Source organism: Accipiter gentilis, chromosome W, assembly GCF_929443795.1.
Source record: "Accipiter gentilis chromosome W, bAccGen1.1, whole genome shotgun sequence".
Classification (NCBI taxonomy): Eukaryota; Metazoa; Chordata; class Aves; order Accipitriformes; family Accipitridae; genus Astur; species Astur gentilis.
The window spans coordinates 7,365,619-7,386,349 of NC_064918.1; the positions used below are offsets into that span (position 1 = coordinate 7,365,619).

Genomic DNA, 20,731 nt, shown 5'->3' on the forward strand with positions numbered 1-20,731 from the left:
GAACCTGCAACGTGACACTATCTATTGTAACATACATTTTGCAAGGGAGCACAACAGTGAAAAGAAGTTAGTCTTAAAATCTATTTTATACAAGTGTTCTGTTGTACAACTCCAGTGCTAAGCTTATCTCAGCATTTCTGTTTATCCTTGTACTGTATCACTGAGGCAATTTAAAAGTACTTTTAGAAAACAGAGTACCTGACTTGTTTTTCCACACATGGCACATAATGCATATTGACCTTCCTCCCCCATTAAGGTATAGCACACATGCACTGCAAGAAAAAAACCAACCACCTAATAAGGTTATCATGTTGCACATCCTTCAGAGAGCCACATGTGCTTGACAGAGGGGCTTTCTCTTTTGTCTGGTGAAGGTCTGGTGAGTCCAATGGGGGAGTGGAATTCGTTCTGGTGATCTTCTCGGTCACTTCCATCATATGAACTGCTACAGCTGCTCAAACTGTCAACAGGAGCTCTCCCCAGCGCATGGCGCATATGCTGTGGGTACCTTGAGGATGTGTCGGTATGGTCTCTACGAGGAGAAACAGGTTCTGACTTGATGTTGAGGCTTTGAGTAGAAGGCAGGGAGATATTTGTACTCTGAGATAAATGAACGCTAGTGCAAGCTCTGTAGGAGGAAAGGAAACCCAGTTACAGACTGAGGAGGCATGGAGCCCCTGGAAATGCACAAACACACAAAACATCAGTGTAAAGGCTCATGCAGTACTGGTGGATGCTGAGAGAATGAGGACTGTTTACTAGGAAGTATTGTGAAAAAAGATCAGAGAGATGAAAACATCACAACAGACATAGTTCTCTTGAGTGGCTCTGGGATATGCCTTGGGATTGAAAGTAAGTCTTTCTCTTTCATTCTCTCATAACAAATAACATATCAACATATTTGTCATAACAAATTTTGGAAGCTGAGCCTTTGCACTGTTGGAACCACCTGTAGGTTTCTTTATAACTAATGCTCGTTTGTGTGTATGCACTGGCTGAGACAGGGAAGGCATGGACTTTCTGCTGGGATTAATTTGATTCGTTCAAATGCACCAAACATTTTTATCAGTGTTCATTTTGACATGCAACTTTAAATGCAAACTGTATAACAAAAATTTGGGCTCTGTACGTGTTATACCTTTTGGAATGCAGTTAAATTTACTGGTCCTTGGATTAACATTAATAAAATACCACAGACGAGTAAGGATTTAGATATGATTTTATGGTATAAATGTATGAATTCATAATTCACACCAGAATTTTTATGAATAAGCTACCAAAGAGAAGCTGAAAAGTAGTGGAAGGTATCAGAAGAGTATATTGATTTGCATGCAGGAGAACCCAACTCAGAGGATGTTGCAAACATCAAGAGAAACTGTTGCTCTAAAACTTTTTAAAAGATTAACTATATGCCTATTCTAAGTTAATTTTCTTTTTGTGGGCAGGTTATGGCAGAAGAAAGCTGAAGTAGGTGGGGAGGAGAGTGAATATTGAGAATGCATTTTATGTCTAAGGGAGAAAATGAGATCACTTGCATGTGATGAATGCTTTGTACAGAAGCACCACCTACTGGTAAAATCTGAATTTTCTCTTTATTATTAAAATACAGTTCTCAATATGCAATTCCCATTATGTTCATGGACATTGTTCCAGTTCAGAGACCATTTACTAGTCTGAAGTTAGTGCCTAATCCCAAACACACAGTTTCAAGGTTTCTAATAGTGAGTATTTATACAGGGAGAGACTGAAGGTAATAGGGGCAATAGGCCACAGAAGATTTTAAAACCAAAGGAGTGTACAGACATTTTTACAGCAAGCAGAAGACATTTTGGGATTTGGAAGTATGTTTTAAACATGTAGGAGCAAATGTTAAGTTTAGATGTGGTTATTTCCATTTATTGAAATATTCTACTTTTTCTGACACCTCATTGACTGAGTTGAGCTTTACTTAGGCAACATCTACTATAACTTTCAGCAAAGGCAAAATGTTTTATTTTCTTTTGACACATTTATACTTGAAACTATAGGGCTTCACTACTGAATGATATCAACTGCTTTTATCACTACTTATTGCAATGTTAAATAACAGATGGATCTTGATAGACAACAGAGTAAACAAGATGTTCTATCTCCAATTGTTTCCAATTGTTTCTTACCCTTTGTATTGGTTTTGTGTGGCAAGGTTTTGGTAGCGGGGGGGGGGGGTGGTGGTGGTGTTACAGGGGTGGCTTCTGTAAGAAGCTGCTGGAAGCTTCCCCTGTGTTCGAGAGAGAGCGAGCCCATACCAGCCGGCTCTAAGACGGACCCGCCGCTGGCCAAGGCTGAGCCAATCAGCGATAGTGGTAACGCCTCTGTGATAACATTTTTAAGAAGGAAAAAAAAATTGGGACAGGGAGAAACAGCTGCCGGAGTGAGGAGTGAGAACATGTAAGAGGAACAAGCCTGCGGACACCAAGGTCAGTGAAGAAGGAGGGGGAGGAGATGCTCCAGGTGCCGGAGCGAAGATTCCCCTGCAGCCCCTGGTGAAGACCATGGTGAGGCAGGCTGTCCCCCTGCAGTCCAGGGAGGTCCACGGTGGAGCAGATATCCACCTGCAGCCCGTGGAGGACCCCACAATGGAGCAGGTGGGTTCCTGAAGGAGGCTGTGACCCCGTGGGAACCCCGCGCTGGAGCAGGCTCCTGGCAGGACCTGCGGATCTGTGGAGAGAGGAGCCCATGGAGCAGGCTTTCTGGCAGGACTTGTGACCCCGTGGGGGACCCGCGCTGGAGCAGTGTGCTCCTGAAGGACTGCACACCGTGGAAAGGACCCATGCTGTAGCAGTTCGTGAAGAACTGCAGCCTGTGGGAATGGCCCACGTTGGAGAAGTTCATGGAGGACTGTCTTCCGTGGGTGGGACCCCACGCTGGAGCAGGGGAAGAGTGTGATCAGCCCTCGCCCTGAGGAGATGAAGCAGCAGAAAATAACGTGTGATGACCATAAACCCCATCCCCATCCCCCTGTGCCGCTGGGGGGGCTTGGTGGTGAAATCCGGGAGTGAAGTTGTGCCCGGGAAGAAGGGAAGGGTGTTGGGAAGGTGTTCTGAGATTTCGTTTTATTTCTCATTACCTTGCTCTGGTTGATTTGTAATAAATTGAGTTAATTTTCCCAAATTGAGTCTGTTTTGCCCATGATGGTAATTAGTGAATGATCTCTCCTGTCCTTATCTCGACCTGCAAGCTTTTTTCTCTCCCCTGTCCAGCTGAGGATGGGGGAGTGATAGAACGGCTTTGGTGGGCACCTGGTGTTCAGCCAGGGTCAACCCATCTCACCCTTCATTCCTATAAAGACAAGTTTGTAAAAATTTGCAGCAATCCCTTCCATAAGTCACAGAGTTAGTGATTAATAGCTGTCACTGTAGGAAGTGTAGGTATTTTTTTTAGGCAAACAGGACATTTTTTGCTTTTGTAACTATTAAATAAACTGTATTGGGTCTGGCTGAGATGGAGTTAATTCTCCCCATAGCAGCCCTCATAGTGCTATGCTCTGTATTGGTAGCTAGAAAGGTGTTGATAACACACCAATGTTTTGGCTACTGCTGAGCAGTGCTCCCACAGCATTAAGGCTGTCTCTCCAACCACCCCACCCCAACAAAGGCCAGTAGGCTGGGAGTGGGCAAGAGGTTGGGAGGGGACATAGCCAGGACAGCTGACCCAAACTCACCAAAGGGATATTCCATACCATATGACATCATGCTCAGCAACTAAAGCTAAGAGAAAGGCATTTGTCTTCTGAAGCAACTGCTACACGTACTGAGGCCCTACTTCCAGGAAGTGGCTGGACATCGCCTGATGATGGGAAATAGAGAATATTTTGTTTGTTTCCTTTGCTTCCATGCGTGGCCTTTGCTTTTCTTTATTGAACTGCTTTTATCTTGACCCATGAGTTTTTAATTTTATTTTCTCCCCCTGTCCAGCTGAGGAGGGGGCAGTGATAGAGCAGCTTGGTGGGCACCCAGCAGGCAGCCAAGGTCAGCCCACCACATAAACACATATACTGTAAATATAAAACTTGGTCATGTCAATTTACTGAAATATTCTACTCTTTTCCTGAAAACTTGTTGAAAATAATCCAACAAGAATAAAAAATACATTCCTGGGCTTTCTTTTGCTTTTCATTTCCAGTGATGTTATTTTTCAGTTGCTTAGGAGATGCTAGGAGTCATATGAAAAAACAGGCTGGCAGATTTTAGATTACAAACCTATAGCTAAATTTGAAAGTCCCTTAATACAGGATGGTGGAGTCTGGGGATTTGTTTTAGAAATGTTTGATAGAAGTAAAGATCAGGTTCAAGACCACCTGAGGAACCTGAACATACACAAGTCCATGGGACCTGATGAGATGTGTCCTAGGGTCCTAAGAGAATTGGCTGATGTAGTTGCCAAACCACTCTCCATCATAGTTGAAAACTCAGGCTAAGTCCCCAATGGCTGGAGAAAAGGGAATAACACATCCATTTTTAAAAAGGGTAAAAAGGAGGACCCTGGGAAATACTGACCAGTCAGCCTCACCTCTGTGCCTGGTAAGATCATGGAGCAAATCATCCTGGAAGACATGTTGAAACATGTGGAAGACAGGGAGGTGATTAGAGACAGCCAACATAGCTTCACCAAGGGCAAATTGTACCTGACTAATCTGGTAGCCTTCTACAATGGAGTGACTGCATCAGTGGACAAGGGAAGAGCTACGGATATCATCTACCTGGACTTCTGTAAGACTTTGAAATGGTCCCACACAACATTCTTGCCTCTAAATTGGAGAGATATGGGTTTGATGGATGGACTAATCAGTGGATAAGGAATTGGCTGGATGGCTGTGTCCAAAGAGTTACAGTCAATGGCTCAATGTCCAAGTGGAAACCAGTAACAAGTGGTGTCCCTCAAGGGTCAGTACTGGGACCAATTCTATTTAATATCTTCATCAGTGACATATAGACACTGGGATTGAGTGCACCCTGAGCAAGTTTACAGATGACACCAAGTTGAGTGGTACAGTTGAGTCACTAGAGGGAAGGGATGCCATCCAGAGGGACCTGAGAGGCTTGAGGAATGGGCCCACGCAAACTTCATGAAGTTCAACAAGGCCACATGCAAGGTCCTACACGTGGGTCAGGGCAATCCCCAGTATTAACACAGACTGAGAGCAGCCCTGGAGCAGGACTTGGGGGTACTGGTGGATGAAAAAGTGAATATGAGCTGGCAATGTGTACTTGCAGCTCAGAAAACCAATCCTATCCTGGGCTACATCAAAAGAAGCATAGCCAGCAGGTTGAGGGAAGTGATTCTCCCCCTGTACTTTGCTCTCATGAGACCCCACGTGGAGTACTGCATCCAGCTCTCGGGTCCCCAGCATAAGAAAGACATGGACCTGCTCGAGTGGGTCCAGAGAAAGGCCATTAAGATGATCAGGGGGCTGGAGTGCCTCCCCTATGAGGACAGGTTGAGAGAGTTGGGTTCATTTAGCCTGGAGAAGAGAAGGCTCCTGGGAGACCTTACTGCAGCCTTTCAATACTGAAAGGACACTTATAAGAAAGATGGAAAGAGACTTTTTACCAGGGCCTGTAGTGACAGGACAAGGGGCAACTGTTTTAAACTGAAAGAGGGTAGATTTAGATTGGATATAAGGAAGACATTTTTTACAATGAGGGTGGTGAGACACTGGAACAGGTTGCCCAGAGAAGTTGTGGCTGCCCCATCACTGGAAGTGTTCAAGGTCAGGTTAGACAGGTTTTCTGAGCAACGTGATCTAGTAGTGAAAGATGTCCCTGCCCATGTCAGGGGGGGTTGGAACTAGATGACCTTTAAAGGTCCCTTTCAACCCAAACCATTCTATGATTCTATGATTTTATGATTCTATATGAGAAGATGATGTCACTTTCAACAGCTGGGGAGACTTAAAAACCCATGCTAGTTAAAAAACCTACACATATTCATTCAAATTTGTAAACGTGGAACAAACTTGACTGTTACATGCATACTATTCTGTTACAGCCCCCAAAGGAATAAATCTGAAGAGATAAGCTACATTTTCTAAGAAATACAGCAAGTATTGTTACACTGCCATGTTACTTTTTTTAATAGTGTTTCAGAAGCGAGTATGAGAATGCATTTATATAGACACTTCTTTAGATTCCTTCTGATTCTTCACAGGAGTTATGTAAATAAGTGGCATACAAGTTTGTGGCAGTCAAAAATATTACAGATTGATCTGAATTTTGAACACTTAAAATTGAAAAAAAACATTTTCGCAGATCAGGACTACAATTTTGAGGTTTAAAACAATAAAAACTATTAAAACAACTGATAAAATTATCATTCAAATTTTTCTTTTAAATATTTTTTTACTAAAACTATTTCAGAAATTTAATAGGTGCTTTTGGTGATGATAATGTACATTATTTGGTTAAAAATCTTCTGAAACATTTTTACTAGAATATCATAGAAGCTGATATGGCCAATTACAAGGGAAACATACTGTGACACATAGGTGTGAATGGCAAAAGAATACATACTTGGGTGCATGTATTGGATTTGTGTGGCAAGGTTTTGGTAGTGGGGGGGTTACAGGGGTGGCTTCTGTAAGAAGCTGCTAGAAGATTCCCCTATATCCCATGGAGCCAATGCCAGCCAGCTCCAAGAGGGACCTGCCGCTAGCCAAGGCCGAGCCAATCAGCGACAGTGGTAGTACCTCTGTGATAACATATTTAAGAAGGGAAAAAAAAGTTGTGGCAGCACAGAAACGGCAGCTGAAGAGAAGAGTGAGAACATGTAAGAGAAACAGTCCTGCAGACACCAAGGTCAGTGAAGAAGGAGGGGGAGGAGGTGCTCCAGGCGCTGGAGGAGACATTCCCGTGCAGCCCATGGTGAAGACCATGGTGAGGCAGGCTGTCCCCCTGCAGCCCGTGGAGGACCCCACACTGGAGCAGGTGGATGCGCCCAAAGGACACTGTGACCCCATGGGAAGCCTGCGCTGGAGCAAGCTCCTGGCAGGACCTGTGACCCTGTGGAGAGAGGATCCCATGCTGAAGCAGGTTTTCTGGCAGGACCTGTGATCCCATGGGGGACCCACACTGGAGCAGTGTGCTCCTGAAGGACTGCACCCTGTGGAAGGGACCCATGCTGGAGCAGTTCGTGAAGAACTGCAGCCTGTGGGAAGGACCCACATTGGAGAAGTTCATGGAGGACTGTCTCCTGTGGGTGGGACCCCATCCTGAAGCAGGGGAAGAGTGTGATGAGTCCTCCCTGTGAGGAGAAAGGAGCGGCAGAGATAATGTGAGATGAACTGACCATAACCCCCATTCCCGTCCCTCTGTGCCACTGGGGGGATAGGTATAGAATCCGGGAGAGAAGCTGTGCCTGGGAAGAAGGGGGGGGGGGGGGGAAGGTGTTTTAAGATTTGCTTTTATTTCTCATTACCCTACTGTGGTTTGATTGGTTGGATGGCAGGTGCCCACCAAAGCCGCTCTATCACTCCCCCTCCTCAGCTGAACAGGGGGGCTGAAAATATAACAAAAGGCTCGTGGGTCAAGATAAGGACAGTTTAATAAAGCGATAGCAAAGGTCGCGCGTGAAAGCAAAGAAAAACAAATGATGTTATTCTCTAGTTCCCATCAGTAGGTGATGTCTGGCCACTTCCTGGGAAGCAGGGCTTCAGTACGCGTAGCGGTTGCTCCGGAAGACAAAAAAAAATGCCCCCCCTGCTGTGGTTTCAGCCCAGCCGGTAACAAAGGACCACGCAGCCGCTCGCTCACTCCTCCGCCCCCCTCCGGTGGGATGGGGAGGAGACGGAGGAGAGAAAAGGAAAAAAGAAACTGGAACCTCGAGGGTTGAGATAAAGGCAGTTTACTGGGACAAACACAAAGAAAAAATTACAACAACAACGGCACTAATGAAAAAGTATACAAAAAGAGTGATGCACAGTGCAACTGCTCACCACCCGGGACCCGACGCTCCGCCACTTCCCCCACCGAAAACAGAGACCACCCCCCGGCCCGCTCCCCATTTATATACTGAGCATGATGTCACATGGTATGGAATAGCTCCTTGGCTAGTCCAGGTCAGCTGCCCCGGCTATGCCCCCACCTCCCAGGTTCCTGTAAAAATTAACTCTATCCCAGCTGAACCCAGGACACTCCCATCCATCTCCCTTCACTTAGCTTTTATATCTGAGCTGACGTCATATGGTATGGAATATCTGTTTGGTTAGTTTAGGTCAGCTGTCCTGGTTATGTCCCGTCCCAAGATCTTGCCCTGCCCCAGCCTGCCATTGAGGGGAGGGCAAAAATGTTGGAGAGACAGCCTTGATGCTGTGCCAGCACTGCTCAGCAGTAGCCAAATCACTGGTGTGCTATCAACACCTTTCTAGCTACTGATGCAGAGCACAGTGCTATGAGGGCTGCTATGGGGAGTATTAACTCCATCTCAGCCAGACCCAATACAATCGGCAATAAATTAAATTAATTTTCCCCAGGTTGAATCTGTTTTGCCCGTGATGGTAGCTGGTGAGTGATCTCTCCCTGTCCTTATCTTGACCCACGAGCCTTTTGTTATATTTTCTCTCCCCTGTCCAGCTGAGGAGGGGAAGTGGTAGAGCAGCTCTGGCAGGCGCCTGGCCTCCAGCTGGGGTCAACCCACCAAAATGCAGTATTTAGTCTTGTATTCTATGTGGTACCATAATCATGGACCTTGATCATGATCACACCAGTGTAATCAGCATCAATTATTCCTGGTAAGACAAAAATCCCCTGTTGAGATGTTGATGATCGCCCCAACAATATCGCACATAATCCATGACCAAGAGTTCCTTTCAAATTTGATGGAATGCAATGCACCTTTGTGTCCAACAAAGTTACTTCTACTGCTGTTGCCATGTCCACTCCGGAACTTCCTGCTGTGGCAGAGGGGACGTTGTCCAGACACCCTGTATTTGTGTCATAGCGTGCGGGGATCTTGCGCTCAGTTGGGAGTTTCCCAAAACTCTGCCGCTGACATGATACTTCGATTTACATTCTTTAGTCATGTGGCCTCTTTTCCCACATCGATCACATGGTGTTTCACCAGAGACTTTACCATAAACTTTACATTGAGCCTTAAAATGCCCTGGCTTTCCACAATTAAAACATTTCTTTTCTCCTGGCCTTTCCCCGCTTTTTGTTTGTAGCAGAGGTCGCACTGCTGTGGCAAATGCAGAAGCAAAAAGAACAGCTTTCCCTTGTTCACCCATACGGTCGCAAGCTTCTAACATCTCACTAGCAGTAACACCTCAAGGTAATGTGCACCATACTCGCTTTGTTTTTGCATTTGCATTTTCAAACGCCAACTGATCAGCAACTTAACCTTCATGTTACTATCAAGATCTGCGTGAGATTCCAATGCGGTATGCAGTCTGTCTATAAACTGAGCAAATGGTTCAGATTCTTCCTGTCGAATATTAACATAGGAAGGAGAAACTTTTCCTTGCTTGGGTATGCTTTGGAAAGCTTTAAATACCAATTCCTGTGATTGCATTAAAACTTGAATATCAAATTGAGCTTGCCAAGCAGCATTTGAAAATTGTCCAGAGCCCATCAGCATTTGAGCAGTACATTGAGATAAGGGATCATTTTGTTGACATCCCCTATTTTCTGCCTCTGCATCATCGCAGAGTTCCTGCCACCTATGGAAAAAATATAACTGTTGTGACGGTGACAACAAGGTTTTAGCAAGCATTTGCGAGTCATGTGGAGTTAAGGTTGACCCAGAAAACATATGGGACAAAACTGCCTGCGTAAAAGGAGATTTTAAACCATACTGAGCAATTGTAACTTTTGCTTCTTTTATGATTTTCCAATCAAATGGAACCCATTGATTAGGTCCACCCCCAGCCCCAGCAATAACCGGAAACACTGTGGGAGCTGTTATGATTTCTCCCTCAATTAAGGCATCGCGAATAATTCCCTGCCATCTATTCTGGGGATCCATTGTTTCTGGAAAGGTGGGGATCGGTTCCCTGGGAAGTGGAGAAGGCAGAGGTATAGGTGCAGGACAAGGAGGGGGCAGAGGTAAAAAAGGGTTTGAAGAAGGACGAGAAGGAGGGGGGGGGAAGAGGAGGAGGGGGTACATCAAAAGATACGGCTGGCGGTTTTTCTCGCTTCACAGCAGCCTCCAGCTCTGCCAGCTTTTCTATTACTGACTGCAACTGCTGTGAAGTGAGCTCCGGACCCTCTTCATGCTCTTGAGGCGACCCAGGCGTAGACGAAGGCAACGGAGGGTATATGCTAGGTATAATTTGTTCATGTTGAATGGTGGTATCTGGGGGCTGTTTTCTCGTAGGCGGATTTTTACTCGCTTCCTGATTCTGTAGGGTTTCCGTTATGCGTACAGTTAGGGAGGCTTGGGAACTGTCAGATGGCTGATTAATATTGGCAGTCCCAGAGAGTGGAGCAGAAGTCAAGGGCACAGGAGCAGGCGGACAAGCTCCAGGGAAGCCAAAAGTCTCTCTCGCTGCATTATGTTTTTCTCCCCGCTTTTCCCCTTCGCTTGCGGTTGGAGAGAGAACAGCAAAAGCAGAAGCAGATGCTTTATGATCTGCTTTCATTTCTTCCAGAGTTGTCTTAATTAATTTCCATAAAGTTGCAAGACCTTTAGATTCTTTAGACCTGTCACTAATTTCATCCCATAGGGAGGTTCCGATAGCTTCCCAGGTACTAAGCTCAAAAGCTGTACCCACACTAATTGAAAGGTTTCTGTCCTTGCTCCATTGTAAAAGCCGCTTTAAACAAGCTTTATCATATTTTTTTGCCTCTCTCTGAGAGTATATGTTGGAGGAGCTTAACTACTGCTTCTTCTTTGGAAAGCGTAGACCACATCTCCTCCCCTGACCGCTCACCTCCTTTACGGGCGAGTCCTCACCTCGACGGGCGAAAAAACAACAGCGCTGTCTTATCTGCCTCTATGGGCACACCAGCCGGGGCAGCCGGTCTTTCAGTCGGGATCCTCCCGTCTTCCTCTTATCCTGCCATTCGTTCGCCAAATGTAGCGCAGAATTTGGGTGTCCCTGTTCGGGCGCCAATTGCGGGAGCATAATCATGGACTCAACGACAGATCAATATGATCATAGTTGAAGACCCTTTACTAGAGCATCAGACATCATTTTATAAATTGGTTACATCTGTACATGCGCTTAGCTATTTTACTATTGGTTACACACATTATTCACGCACTGTCCACACACCTAGTTACACTTAATGATTGGTTATATCAACACTGTACACGCGCATAAACATAAGACATAATTGGTTATACTAAAACATGCGAAACTTGTCTCAGTCTAATTGGTCAAGATAAACTGCCGAATTGAGGTTCTTTGTGCCAAGTTCCCTTTATCATGGAATGCACACCTGTGTTCTTCTAATTGGCATCTTTCTTTTTTTCTCTTCTTGTTTATTCTGTTCAAGGCCTTCTAAAGGCGTCTGGAATGCTCTTGTGACCATTGGCTAAATATGTGTCCACAATTCTAAACAAAGGATTGACCTCTACTTAGAATGGAAGCTTTCTATGTTATAGAAAATGAGAATTCTTTTTGCTACTAAATGACTTCTTTGTGTGTGCAAGTGTGGAAATGGCTGTTTATGTATCTGTATGTAACAATGTATATTTTACACAGTTGTTTCATATAAATATGCAGGTTTGGTCCAGGCATATATTATATTCATAATTTGAATCCTATGCTAAGTTCACTGAAAACCGAATAGAAAGAAGTGTATTGAAGGAAGGAAGAGCCTCACATATAGCTTTTCTTTTAAACCCACACTTGTTTCTCTAATTTACCTTACCTCCTCACTTCAGATAAACTTTTTGTTCATAAATGTATATAAGGAAAAGTGAAAATTCACTATAAAATTTAGTTATGTCTGTAACTAGGAGAACAGTGGATATTTTTTACTTGCTAGCAATTCTTTTTCTTTCAGGTAAAAGCAAAGTATTTTTTTCATATTTTTGATCAAAGCAATATAACAATTTTTGTGTCACGATATTTTGATTAGCTTTCACACTTTAAGGTTTATACTTTTAAAGGGAATTTCTAAACAAAGAATAATTGGAAATGGAATCACTGGAACATCTTATTTACAATAGCGGCATAAGAAAAAAGGCTTAGTCTGAAATATTTTAGGCTTTAATTCAAAACAAGGAAGTTGGCAGAACTGATACAAATTCACAAAACATGATGTTACTATGTCTAATTTTTTCAGTTAAAAGTATTCAGTGGAAAATATTTGTCCAGGTCCAGTTATGCCTACTAACCAAAATTAATCATTGCTAATTAATCAGCTTGGAAGATAAAAATCGCAGAACAAGTCAAAAGCATGTATGAATTTGGGCAAATCTTTCATTCAGTTGGGCAGAAGTTTGGAGAAACTTCTCGTATGTAAATAATTATCTATATTGAAGATTCTTGAGATGAAATATTGTGACTGAGTTTGCACTTATATTTTATGAAAGCTAAACTTTCACCTGTGGATGACACTTAAGGCAGAGAAGATCCTCTCTTAGACTGATAAATATGGATGAGAGTGGTTTCTATGTAATGGACTTGTGCCTAAAGAATTTCTATCATTTATTTCAAAGTTAGGAATGGAATCCCCTCCTGGTTAACAGTGATTAACTTCTGATAGACTCTTTGGTCCATGTTAAATAAGTGGCAACCTTCTCTGTAGACAACACTGCAACAATATTCAGACAAAATCTCTTAAGTTTTGGGAGGGATACATTTTGATTTTTAATGGGATTAATGTGTATTTTTTCCAGATATAGACCCAGTCAAAAGACTGTGAAAGTAATACTTTTTAATCTAAAATGTTAAAATGTCTGACTTGCCTTAATGTCACAATCATATCAAAACAGACTCTACATTGTTATGTTACAAGGCCAGGTTGGATGGGGCACTGAGCAACCTGGTCTAGTGGAAGGTGTCCCTGCCCATGGGGGGGGGTTGGAACTAGATGATCTTTAAGGTCCCTTCCAATCCAAACCATTCTATGATTTTATGATTGTTATCCTATTCACCAGGCTCAGCAAAAGGCCAAAAGCTGTACAGACATGGAAAGTGAACTACTCTCATATGGTCAGGTATTTTCCCTCAGGACCACTGGCACTAGTATGGCTGCTAATTGCAGAGCCAACATGGAGACTTAGAGTTAGATTGTAGAAATCTTCTACTCTTATCTGAAAGATGGTTCTGACAGTGCTGCTGAAATTGTTGGGGACTTATCTGGAGCAAGCTAATATGTCAGTTACTAACCACATTCTTCTGCCATGAAGCTATAGGCTCCAGTGAAAAACAAAAAAACTTGCTGGAGAATTGGGATAACTCTCCCAGTAACTTCTGTTCTTTCTTAGGCACTCATGAATCTTTACAGATTACTGTTTATCAACAAACATCTCCCAGATTCCACAGCTTTCCAGTATGTGGACTCACTCAGCTAGCATTCCCACAGCATAGGGATTTGGGAAGGTCAAACCCTTTCTAGATCTATTTTCTCAAATATCTAGGGATGACTAGAGTTTTGTGTGATTGTCTATTTTTCTGCAAATTCTAGCTCAGCTGATGTGGACTGGATATGTTCTGTGTACTTTCAAGTTGTTGTGGTTTAACCCCAGCCAGCAACTAAGCACCATGCAGCCACTCACTCCCCCCCCCCCCCCCCCCCCCCAGTGGGATGGGGGAGAAAATCGGGAAAAGAAGTAAAACTCGTGGGTTGAGATAAGAACAGTTTAATAGGACAGAAAAGAATAAACTAATAATGATAATGATAACACTAATAAAATGTGTCCTGGTTTCAGCTGGGATAGAGTTAATTTTTACAGGAACCTGGGAGGTGGGGACATAGCCGGGGCAGCTGACCTGGACTAGCCAAGGAGCTATTCCATACCATGTGACATCATGCTCAGTATATAAATGGGGAGCGGGCCGGGGGGTGGTCTCTGTTTTCGGTGGGGGAAGTGGCGGAGCGTCGGGTCCCGGGTGGTGAGCCGTTGCACTGTGTATCACTCTTTTTGTATACTCTTTCATTAGTACCGTTGTTGTTGTTGTAATCTCTTTGTGTTTGTCGCAGTAAACTGCCTTTATCTCAACCCTCGAGGTTCCAGTTTCTTTTTCTTTTCTCTCCTCGGTCTCCTCCCTATCCCACCGGAGGGAGGCGGAGGAGTGAGCGAGCGGCTGCGTGGTCCTTTGTTACCGGCTGGGCTGAAACCACGGCAAATGACAACAGTAATAATAAAAGCATTGGAATATACAAGTGATGCACAGTGCAATTACTCACCACCCGCTGATCGACACCCAGTTAATCCCCAAGCGGCGATCCCCCCGCCCCCACTCCTCCCAGTTTATACACTAGATGGGACGTCACATGGTATGGAATACCCTGTTGGCCAGTTTGGGTCAGCTGCCCTGGCTGTGTCCTGTGCCAACTTCTTGTGCCCCTCCAGCCTTCTTGCTGGCTGGGCATGAGAAGCTGAAAAATCCTTGACTTTAGTCTAAACATTACTTAGCAACAACTGAAAACATCAGTGTTATCAACATTCTTCTCATACTGAACTCAAAACATAGCACTGTACCAGCTACTAGGAAGACAATTAACTCTAGCCCAGCTGAAACCAGGACAATTTTTTTTAAGTAATCCAGAATTTAGAATAGGTGCTTTTGTATATAGAACTCAGCAATTAAAATAAGGAAATGCTTATGATTTCCTGCACACATAAAGACTTATACAGAACTGTCAGTGAAGCAGCTTTCATGGCTGAACTGATTTACAAATCACTGAATAATAACGATTAGCAACTCAGAATGTATTCCACCAGCCACAGCTATTGCACTTTGACTTCTGTGATAAGAATCAGAAACAGATAATGATGTATGACATATCTGAAAAAGCACATAGATAGTTTAGGATTTAATTTATACTTTTTTTGTTGTTGTTACCCAAATAGCCTTATTATATTATTTGATACACTACTGAAAACCATCAGATTATTGTAAAGTTATACATTACATTGATATTTAAAATGTGAGTTTTTTATTTATTTGACACTTTATGTCTTTAGTTGTATAGCTAGCCTGAATGTTGACCTAGAAACAGTGCAAACCTCAAAAGGTAATAAAAGAAGAATTAGAAAGTTATTAAGACTACTTTTTCTAACACAGCAACTATTTAATTGTATGTTTTTATGTAGTTAGTATCTATATATGCTTATTTATATAGAAGTAGGGTTCAAAAAGTGTATGTGTCCTCTAAAACACTTGTATAACTGTCCTTTAAAAATCCAAACCATTTATGCATGGTAATGAACTTACAGTAAGTTACAAAGTGTGGTCAGAAAAATTAGAAGGAGAATTCTGATGTTTTATAGTATTAAATACTTTCAGGTTATGGCAACTGTCTTGTAAAAAAATTAGTGCATGTGCACAATACCTCTTTCTGAAAAAAAAATGTTTAATTTTCTAGTGCTTGTGAATTAAAATTATACTCAAATATACTCCAGTTGCTTTCAGCTTGTACTTTTACAATGAAAACTTTCAAAATTCAAACATGTCTGGCCATACCTTAGGTTAAGTGTGAAGTGTTGGTGAATTCTTAGGATCTTACTCAGGAGAATCTGCAGATAGTAGGATTTTTGAAAAATCATACTCTTAAAGTTTATTTGAATTAGCCTATAGGTTAATTTTTCAATAACTCATTAGGTGATATCCTTGTGTGAATTTTCACACTTTAAAAAATACTGAAATAACTTAGCAGTATGCTTCACCAATCTTGAAAGAATTATTTTGAAAGTAGCCACTAGAGGGCTGTCCTCCTCAACATAGGCAAATCACAATAGGTTTTATGGGCTGCCGGGTTCTTAGGCCTAATTATGTCATTTGCTTGTATAAAACATTTTGAAAGAAATTAAATTTGTATGTCACAGCTGATCAGATGGGAGCATATGATTATTATAGAAGGTTAAGGCTTAATCTAAGGTCAAATCATTATGTCACTGATTAAAAATAATTAGAAATTTTTCAAATTTATTGTAAAAGTTTGTGCTATAGTAACTGCAAATAAAAGGAATAAAGGGCAAAATAAAGCAACAGCGTTTAGTTTTGTTTTTAGTGGTGAAAGAAAATACTATTTAAAGAAATAAAGAGCAAAACATGAGCAGTAATCTTTACTACTGAGAAAATGTCAGGGACAGAGAATATTTTATTTTAGCTACCTGAAAAGCTTTTCATGAAATAGAGCTGTTATATACAGTAAATATTTGCTGATATGTTACCTTGATATATTCCAGATTTGAGATTATTGGGGATATGGAAGTGTATTGGGTCTGACCGAGATGGAGTTAATACTCCCCATAGCAGCCCTCATAGCACTGTGCTCTGCATCAGTAGCTAGAAAGGTGTTGATAGCACACCAGTGATTTGGCTACTGCTGAGCAGTGCTGGCACAGCATCAAGGCTGTCTCTCCAACATTTTTGCCCTCCCCTCAATGGCAGGCTGGGGCAGGGCAAGATCTTGGGACGGGACATAACCAGGACAGCTGACCTAAACTAACCAAACAGATATTCTATACCATATGACGTCAGCTCAGATATAAAAGCTAAGTGAAGGGAGATGGAAGGGGGGGGCATTTTGTCTTCCGGAGCAACCACTACGCGTACTGAAGCCCTGCTTCCCGGGAAGTGGCCAGACATCGCCTGCTGATGGGAAGTAGAGAGTAACATCATTTGTTTTTTTTTCCTTTGCTTTCGCGCGCGACCTTTGCTATCATTTTATTAAACTGTCCTTATCTTGACCCACGAGCCTTTTGTTATATTTTCTCTCCCCCATCCAGCTGAGGAGGGGGAGTGATAGAGCGGCTTTGGTGGGCACCTGGCATCCAACCAGGGTCAACCCACCACAGTCCTTTTTGGCGCCCAACGTGGGAATGGCTTCCACCCCTCGCCTCTGTGCATCACATTTTTAAGAACTATCATTAAAATCCACATTCATCACACAAAGTCTTCACTCACATCAACAAAAATAATTCCCCACACCAAAATCAAAATAATATCATCACAAAACTGACAAAAGTGGACAATTTACACACACAATCCACCCCTCGTCCCTTCACCACAATTACAACAATAAAAATTCCCCACTTATCAAGCAGCTCTTAACTCTCTAGCTGCATTCAGTCCATGTTTTGCCCGTTACCTCTCTCAGTCACTATCCTTATCTCAAATTCCTCACATTGCCCGCATTCTCCACCAAAAAGACTGTGATGGGTTGACCCTGGCTGAACACCAGGTGCCCACCAAAGCCGTTCTATCACTCCCCCATCCTCAGCTGGACAGGGGAGAGAAAATATAACAGAAGGCTTGCGGGTCGAGATAAGGACAGGAGAAATCATTCACTATTACCGTCACGGGCAAAACAGACTCAATTTGGGAAAATTAACTCAATTTATTACAAATCAACCAGAGCAAGGTAATGAGAAATAAAACCAAATCTCAGAACACCTTCCCACCACCCTTCCCTTCTTCCCGGGCACAACTTCACTCCCGGATATCACCACCAACCCCCCCCAGTGGCACAGGGGGACAGGGATGGGGTTTATGGTCATCACATGTTATTTTCTGCCACTTCACCTCCTCAGGGCGAGGGCTCATCACACTCTTCCCCTGCTCCAGCATGGGGTCCCACCCACGGGAGACAGTCCTCCACAAACTCCTCCAACATGGGCCATTCCCATGGGCTGCAGTTCTTCACGAACTGCTCGAGCATGGGTCCATTCCACGGTGTGCAGTCCTTCAGGAGCACACTGCTCCAGCGTGAGTCCCCCACGGGGTCACAAGTCCTGCCAGAAAACCTGCTCCGTGGGCTCCTCTCTCCACAGATCCGCAGGTCCTGCCAGGAACCTGCTCCAGCGCGGGGTTCCCACGGGGTCACAGCCTCCTTCGGGAACCCACCTGCTCCGGCGTGGGGTCCTCCATGGGCTACAGGTGGATATCTGCTCCACCATGGACCTCCCTGGGCTGCAGGGGGACAGCCTGCCTCACCAGGGTCTTCACTACGGGCTGCAGGGGAATCTTCGCTCCGGCGCCTGGAGCATCTCCTCCCCCTCCTTCTTCACTGACCTTAGTGTCCGCAGGCTTGTTTCTCTTACATGTTCTCACTCCTCACTCCGGCGGCTGTTTCTCTCCGTCCCAACTTTTTTCCTTCTTAAAAATGTTATCACAGAGGCGTTACCACTATCACTGATTGGCTCGGCCTTGGCTGGCAGCGGGTCCGTCTTAGAGCCGGCTGGTATGGGCTCGCTCTCTCTCAAACACAGGGGAAGCTTCCAGCAGCTTCTTACAGAAGCCACCCCTGTAACCCCCCCTGCTACCAAAACCTTGCCAGACAAAACCAATACAGGAAGTCACTGTAGAACAATATGATAGTGTTGCCGAAAAACTCGGAATAAAGAAGTTATCGACACCAATTTAGTGTAGATAAGCAGACACTTCTTTATTGACAGCCGGAAAATGTTACTGATTGGTTATTGATTATGTTATTGATTTGTTATTGATTGGTTAGTAGCTTTGATTTATTATTGATTTGATAGTAGTTAGGATAAGTCATGTTTATTAAGAATATGAAATGGTAAGAAATAGTTTAGCAAAGTTATTTTTATTGCATTTTGCACATTTAATTAACAACCGACAGCTGCTGTGAAACTGTCTGTATAACCTGTTACCAAGGCCGGAGGAATTGGTCAAAATCATTTAGTAGGAACATTTAGAACTTAGATGACAAGCTTGAGATTTAAGATGATTTTGACATAGTGTTTGGCAGTAGGAGTATATTATAGCAAACTAGTGATATAGTGTTTGTCAGCAGGAGTATATTATAGCAAACTAGTGATATAGTGTTTGTCAGTGGGAGTATACTATAGCAAACTAGAAGAATGGAGAAGATGTCAGAATTTCAAATTAATGGAAACTGATGTAGTTAGTTATTTACCAAGGACCAGACTGCGCAGAATCACCTGAAGGAGGTCAAGAAGCGGACAAGTGAGGAAGACTATGAAAGACCACCAGAGGACTCTAGAGGACCACCAGAGACCTTCAATGCGCAGTGTAAAGGACATTAACATATGCTAATGTAGGCTAATGACTTATTGGAAATCTAATGAATATGAATGAGTAAGTTCAATATAAGGTGTATGATTTTGGAGTTCAGTGTGCGTGGTTCGTGAGAGGACTCACCCGCGCACCCGGCCATCAATAAAGAAGTGTCTGCTTATCTACACTAAATTGGTGTCGATAAGTTCTTTATTCCGAGTTTTTCGGCAACAATAGTTTAAAGTAAACACTGCTTACCCTAAGTGACTGACGGCAGATGGTAGTATATTATGTAGGTGTTGCTGTTGCCAGCCAGTCACAGAACCAAGATGAAGAGCATTGGCTTTGTTAAACCTAGAGATATATGATATATCTTCATTACTCAGAGTATATTCTAGATTTGAAAACAGAAAAGACAATAATTAAAAGACAGTTAAGGAGGAAGGAATTAAACAATAACCAGCATCATAATTTGCACATCACTTAATATGCCTTTTAATTTAAATTACACCAATCATATTAAGTTGCACTAGGAGAAACAGACTCTCCTCTTCAGTCAACTCATTAATTTAGGAGCAAATAATGCACTAATAATTATTTTGTAATATACCAGGGCTTTTCTGGATCTGAAAGATCTAAAGTATTCTTAGCCTGTATAGCCATCATAACTATATATGCATTTTCACGGAGCCAAAGACTTGAAAAACATCATAATATTTCATTTACGATCTTCCTCACAGAACCTAGTAAGCAGCCTGTGTCTGAACAATGCATATCTTCTGTAAAAGCATCTGATACATATACTAATGTTTTATACAGTAGTAATGTGCATGGGAACTGGAAAGCATGTCTTGAGGCTTCATTTCTAGTCCCTTCTAGGTAACTGCATAATAGCCCACAAACTTATTGAGCTCCATTTTGAAACCAGTGAAATCGCTTGCTCCCACTGCCCTTATGACTTTAAGAAGGTGCATTCAAGACCTAAGTGAAATTATCTGTTGCATTAAGAGGATTAAGAAGTCTCTTTTAAGTTACATTTATTAAAGCCAATGAAAGAAAGCTATCCAAGCAGGTTTCCATTCAAACAAAATATCTATTTTTAAATAGATCTCATCACTGACAGATACAGAATAAGTAAATGAAGTGTGAAAGCATATCAGCTATGAATTTTTCAGTTTAGCCCAGCAATCATTAGCTGATTCATTACTACTGAGACAGGCATTTACCAGCATTTTGTTCCCTCCCCCACCTTTTACATCTTGCACTGATACTTACCAATACCATATGTTGTTGAGATGGCTGATAGGTATCCTCCCATCCCTTGCCCTGGTAAAGTAGGAGTTGCTATGGAAACTATTGGAGTAGCCAATGACTGAGCAGACTGGGAGTTATTTATCCTCTGATTCTTTTAAAGTAAAATAAACATATTATTGACTAGCTTTAAGTTAGTTAAGTGTATTAGCTTTCTGGGTATGCTTTGTGCATAAGAAATACAAGCTGATACAAATTTCTAGAAAATAATTATTTAACATGTGGCTTTCATGAACTCTGCCAACTTTATCAGTCCTTTAAGAGATTAGTTGTCACCATAGT

General features: G+C 42.8%; 1 protein-coding gene across 1 annotated transcript in view; it reads right to left on the minus strand.

Annotated features, from left to right (window-relative positions):
• Positions 1-306: 306 nt before the first annotated feature.
• The window catches only part of LOC126035393 (myocyte-specific enhancer factor 2C-like), an 81,730-nt gene continuing 61,305 nt past the window's right edge, over positions 307-20,731 (minus strand). The window contains 3 exon segments of the mRNA XM_049793954.1: positions 307-628; positions 19,397-19,532; positions 20,414-20,543. Of these exon segments, the coding sequence (XP_049649911.1) occupies positions 307-628; positions 19,397-19,532; positions 20,414-20,543 (588 nt within the window).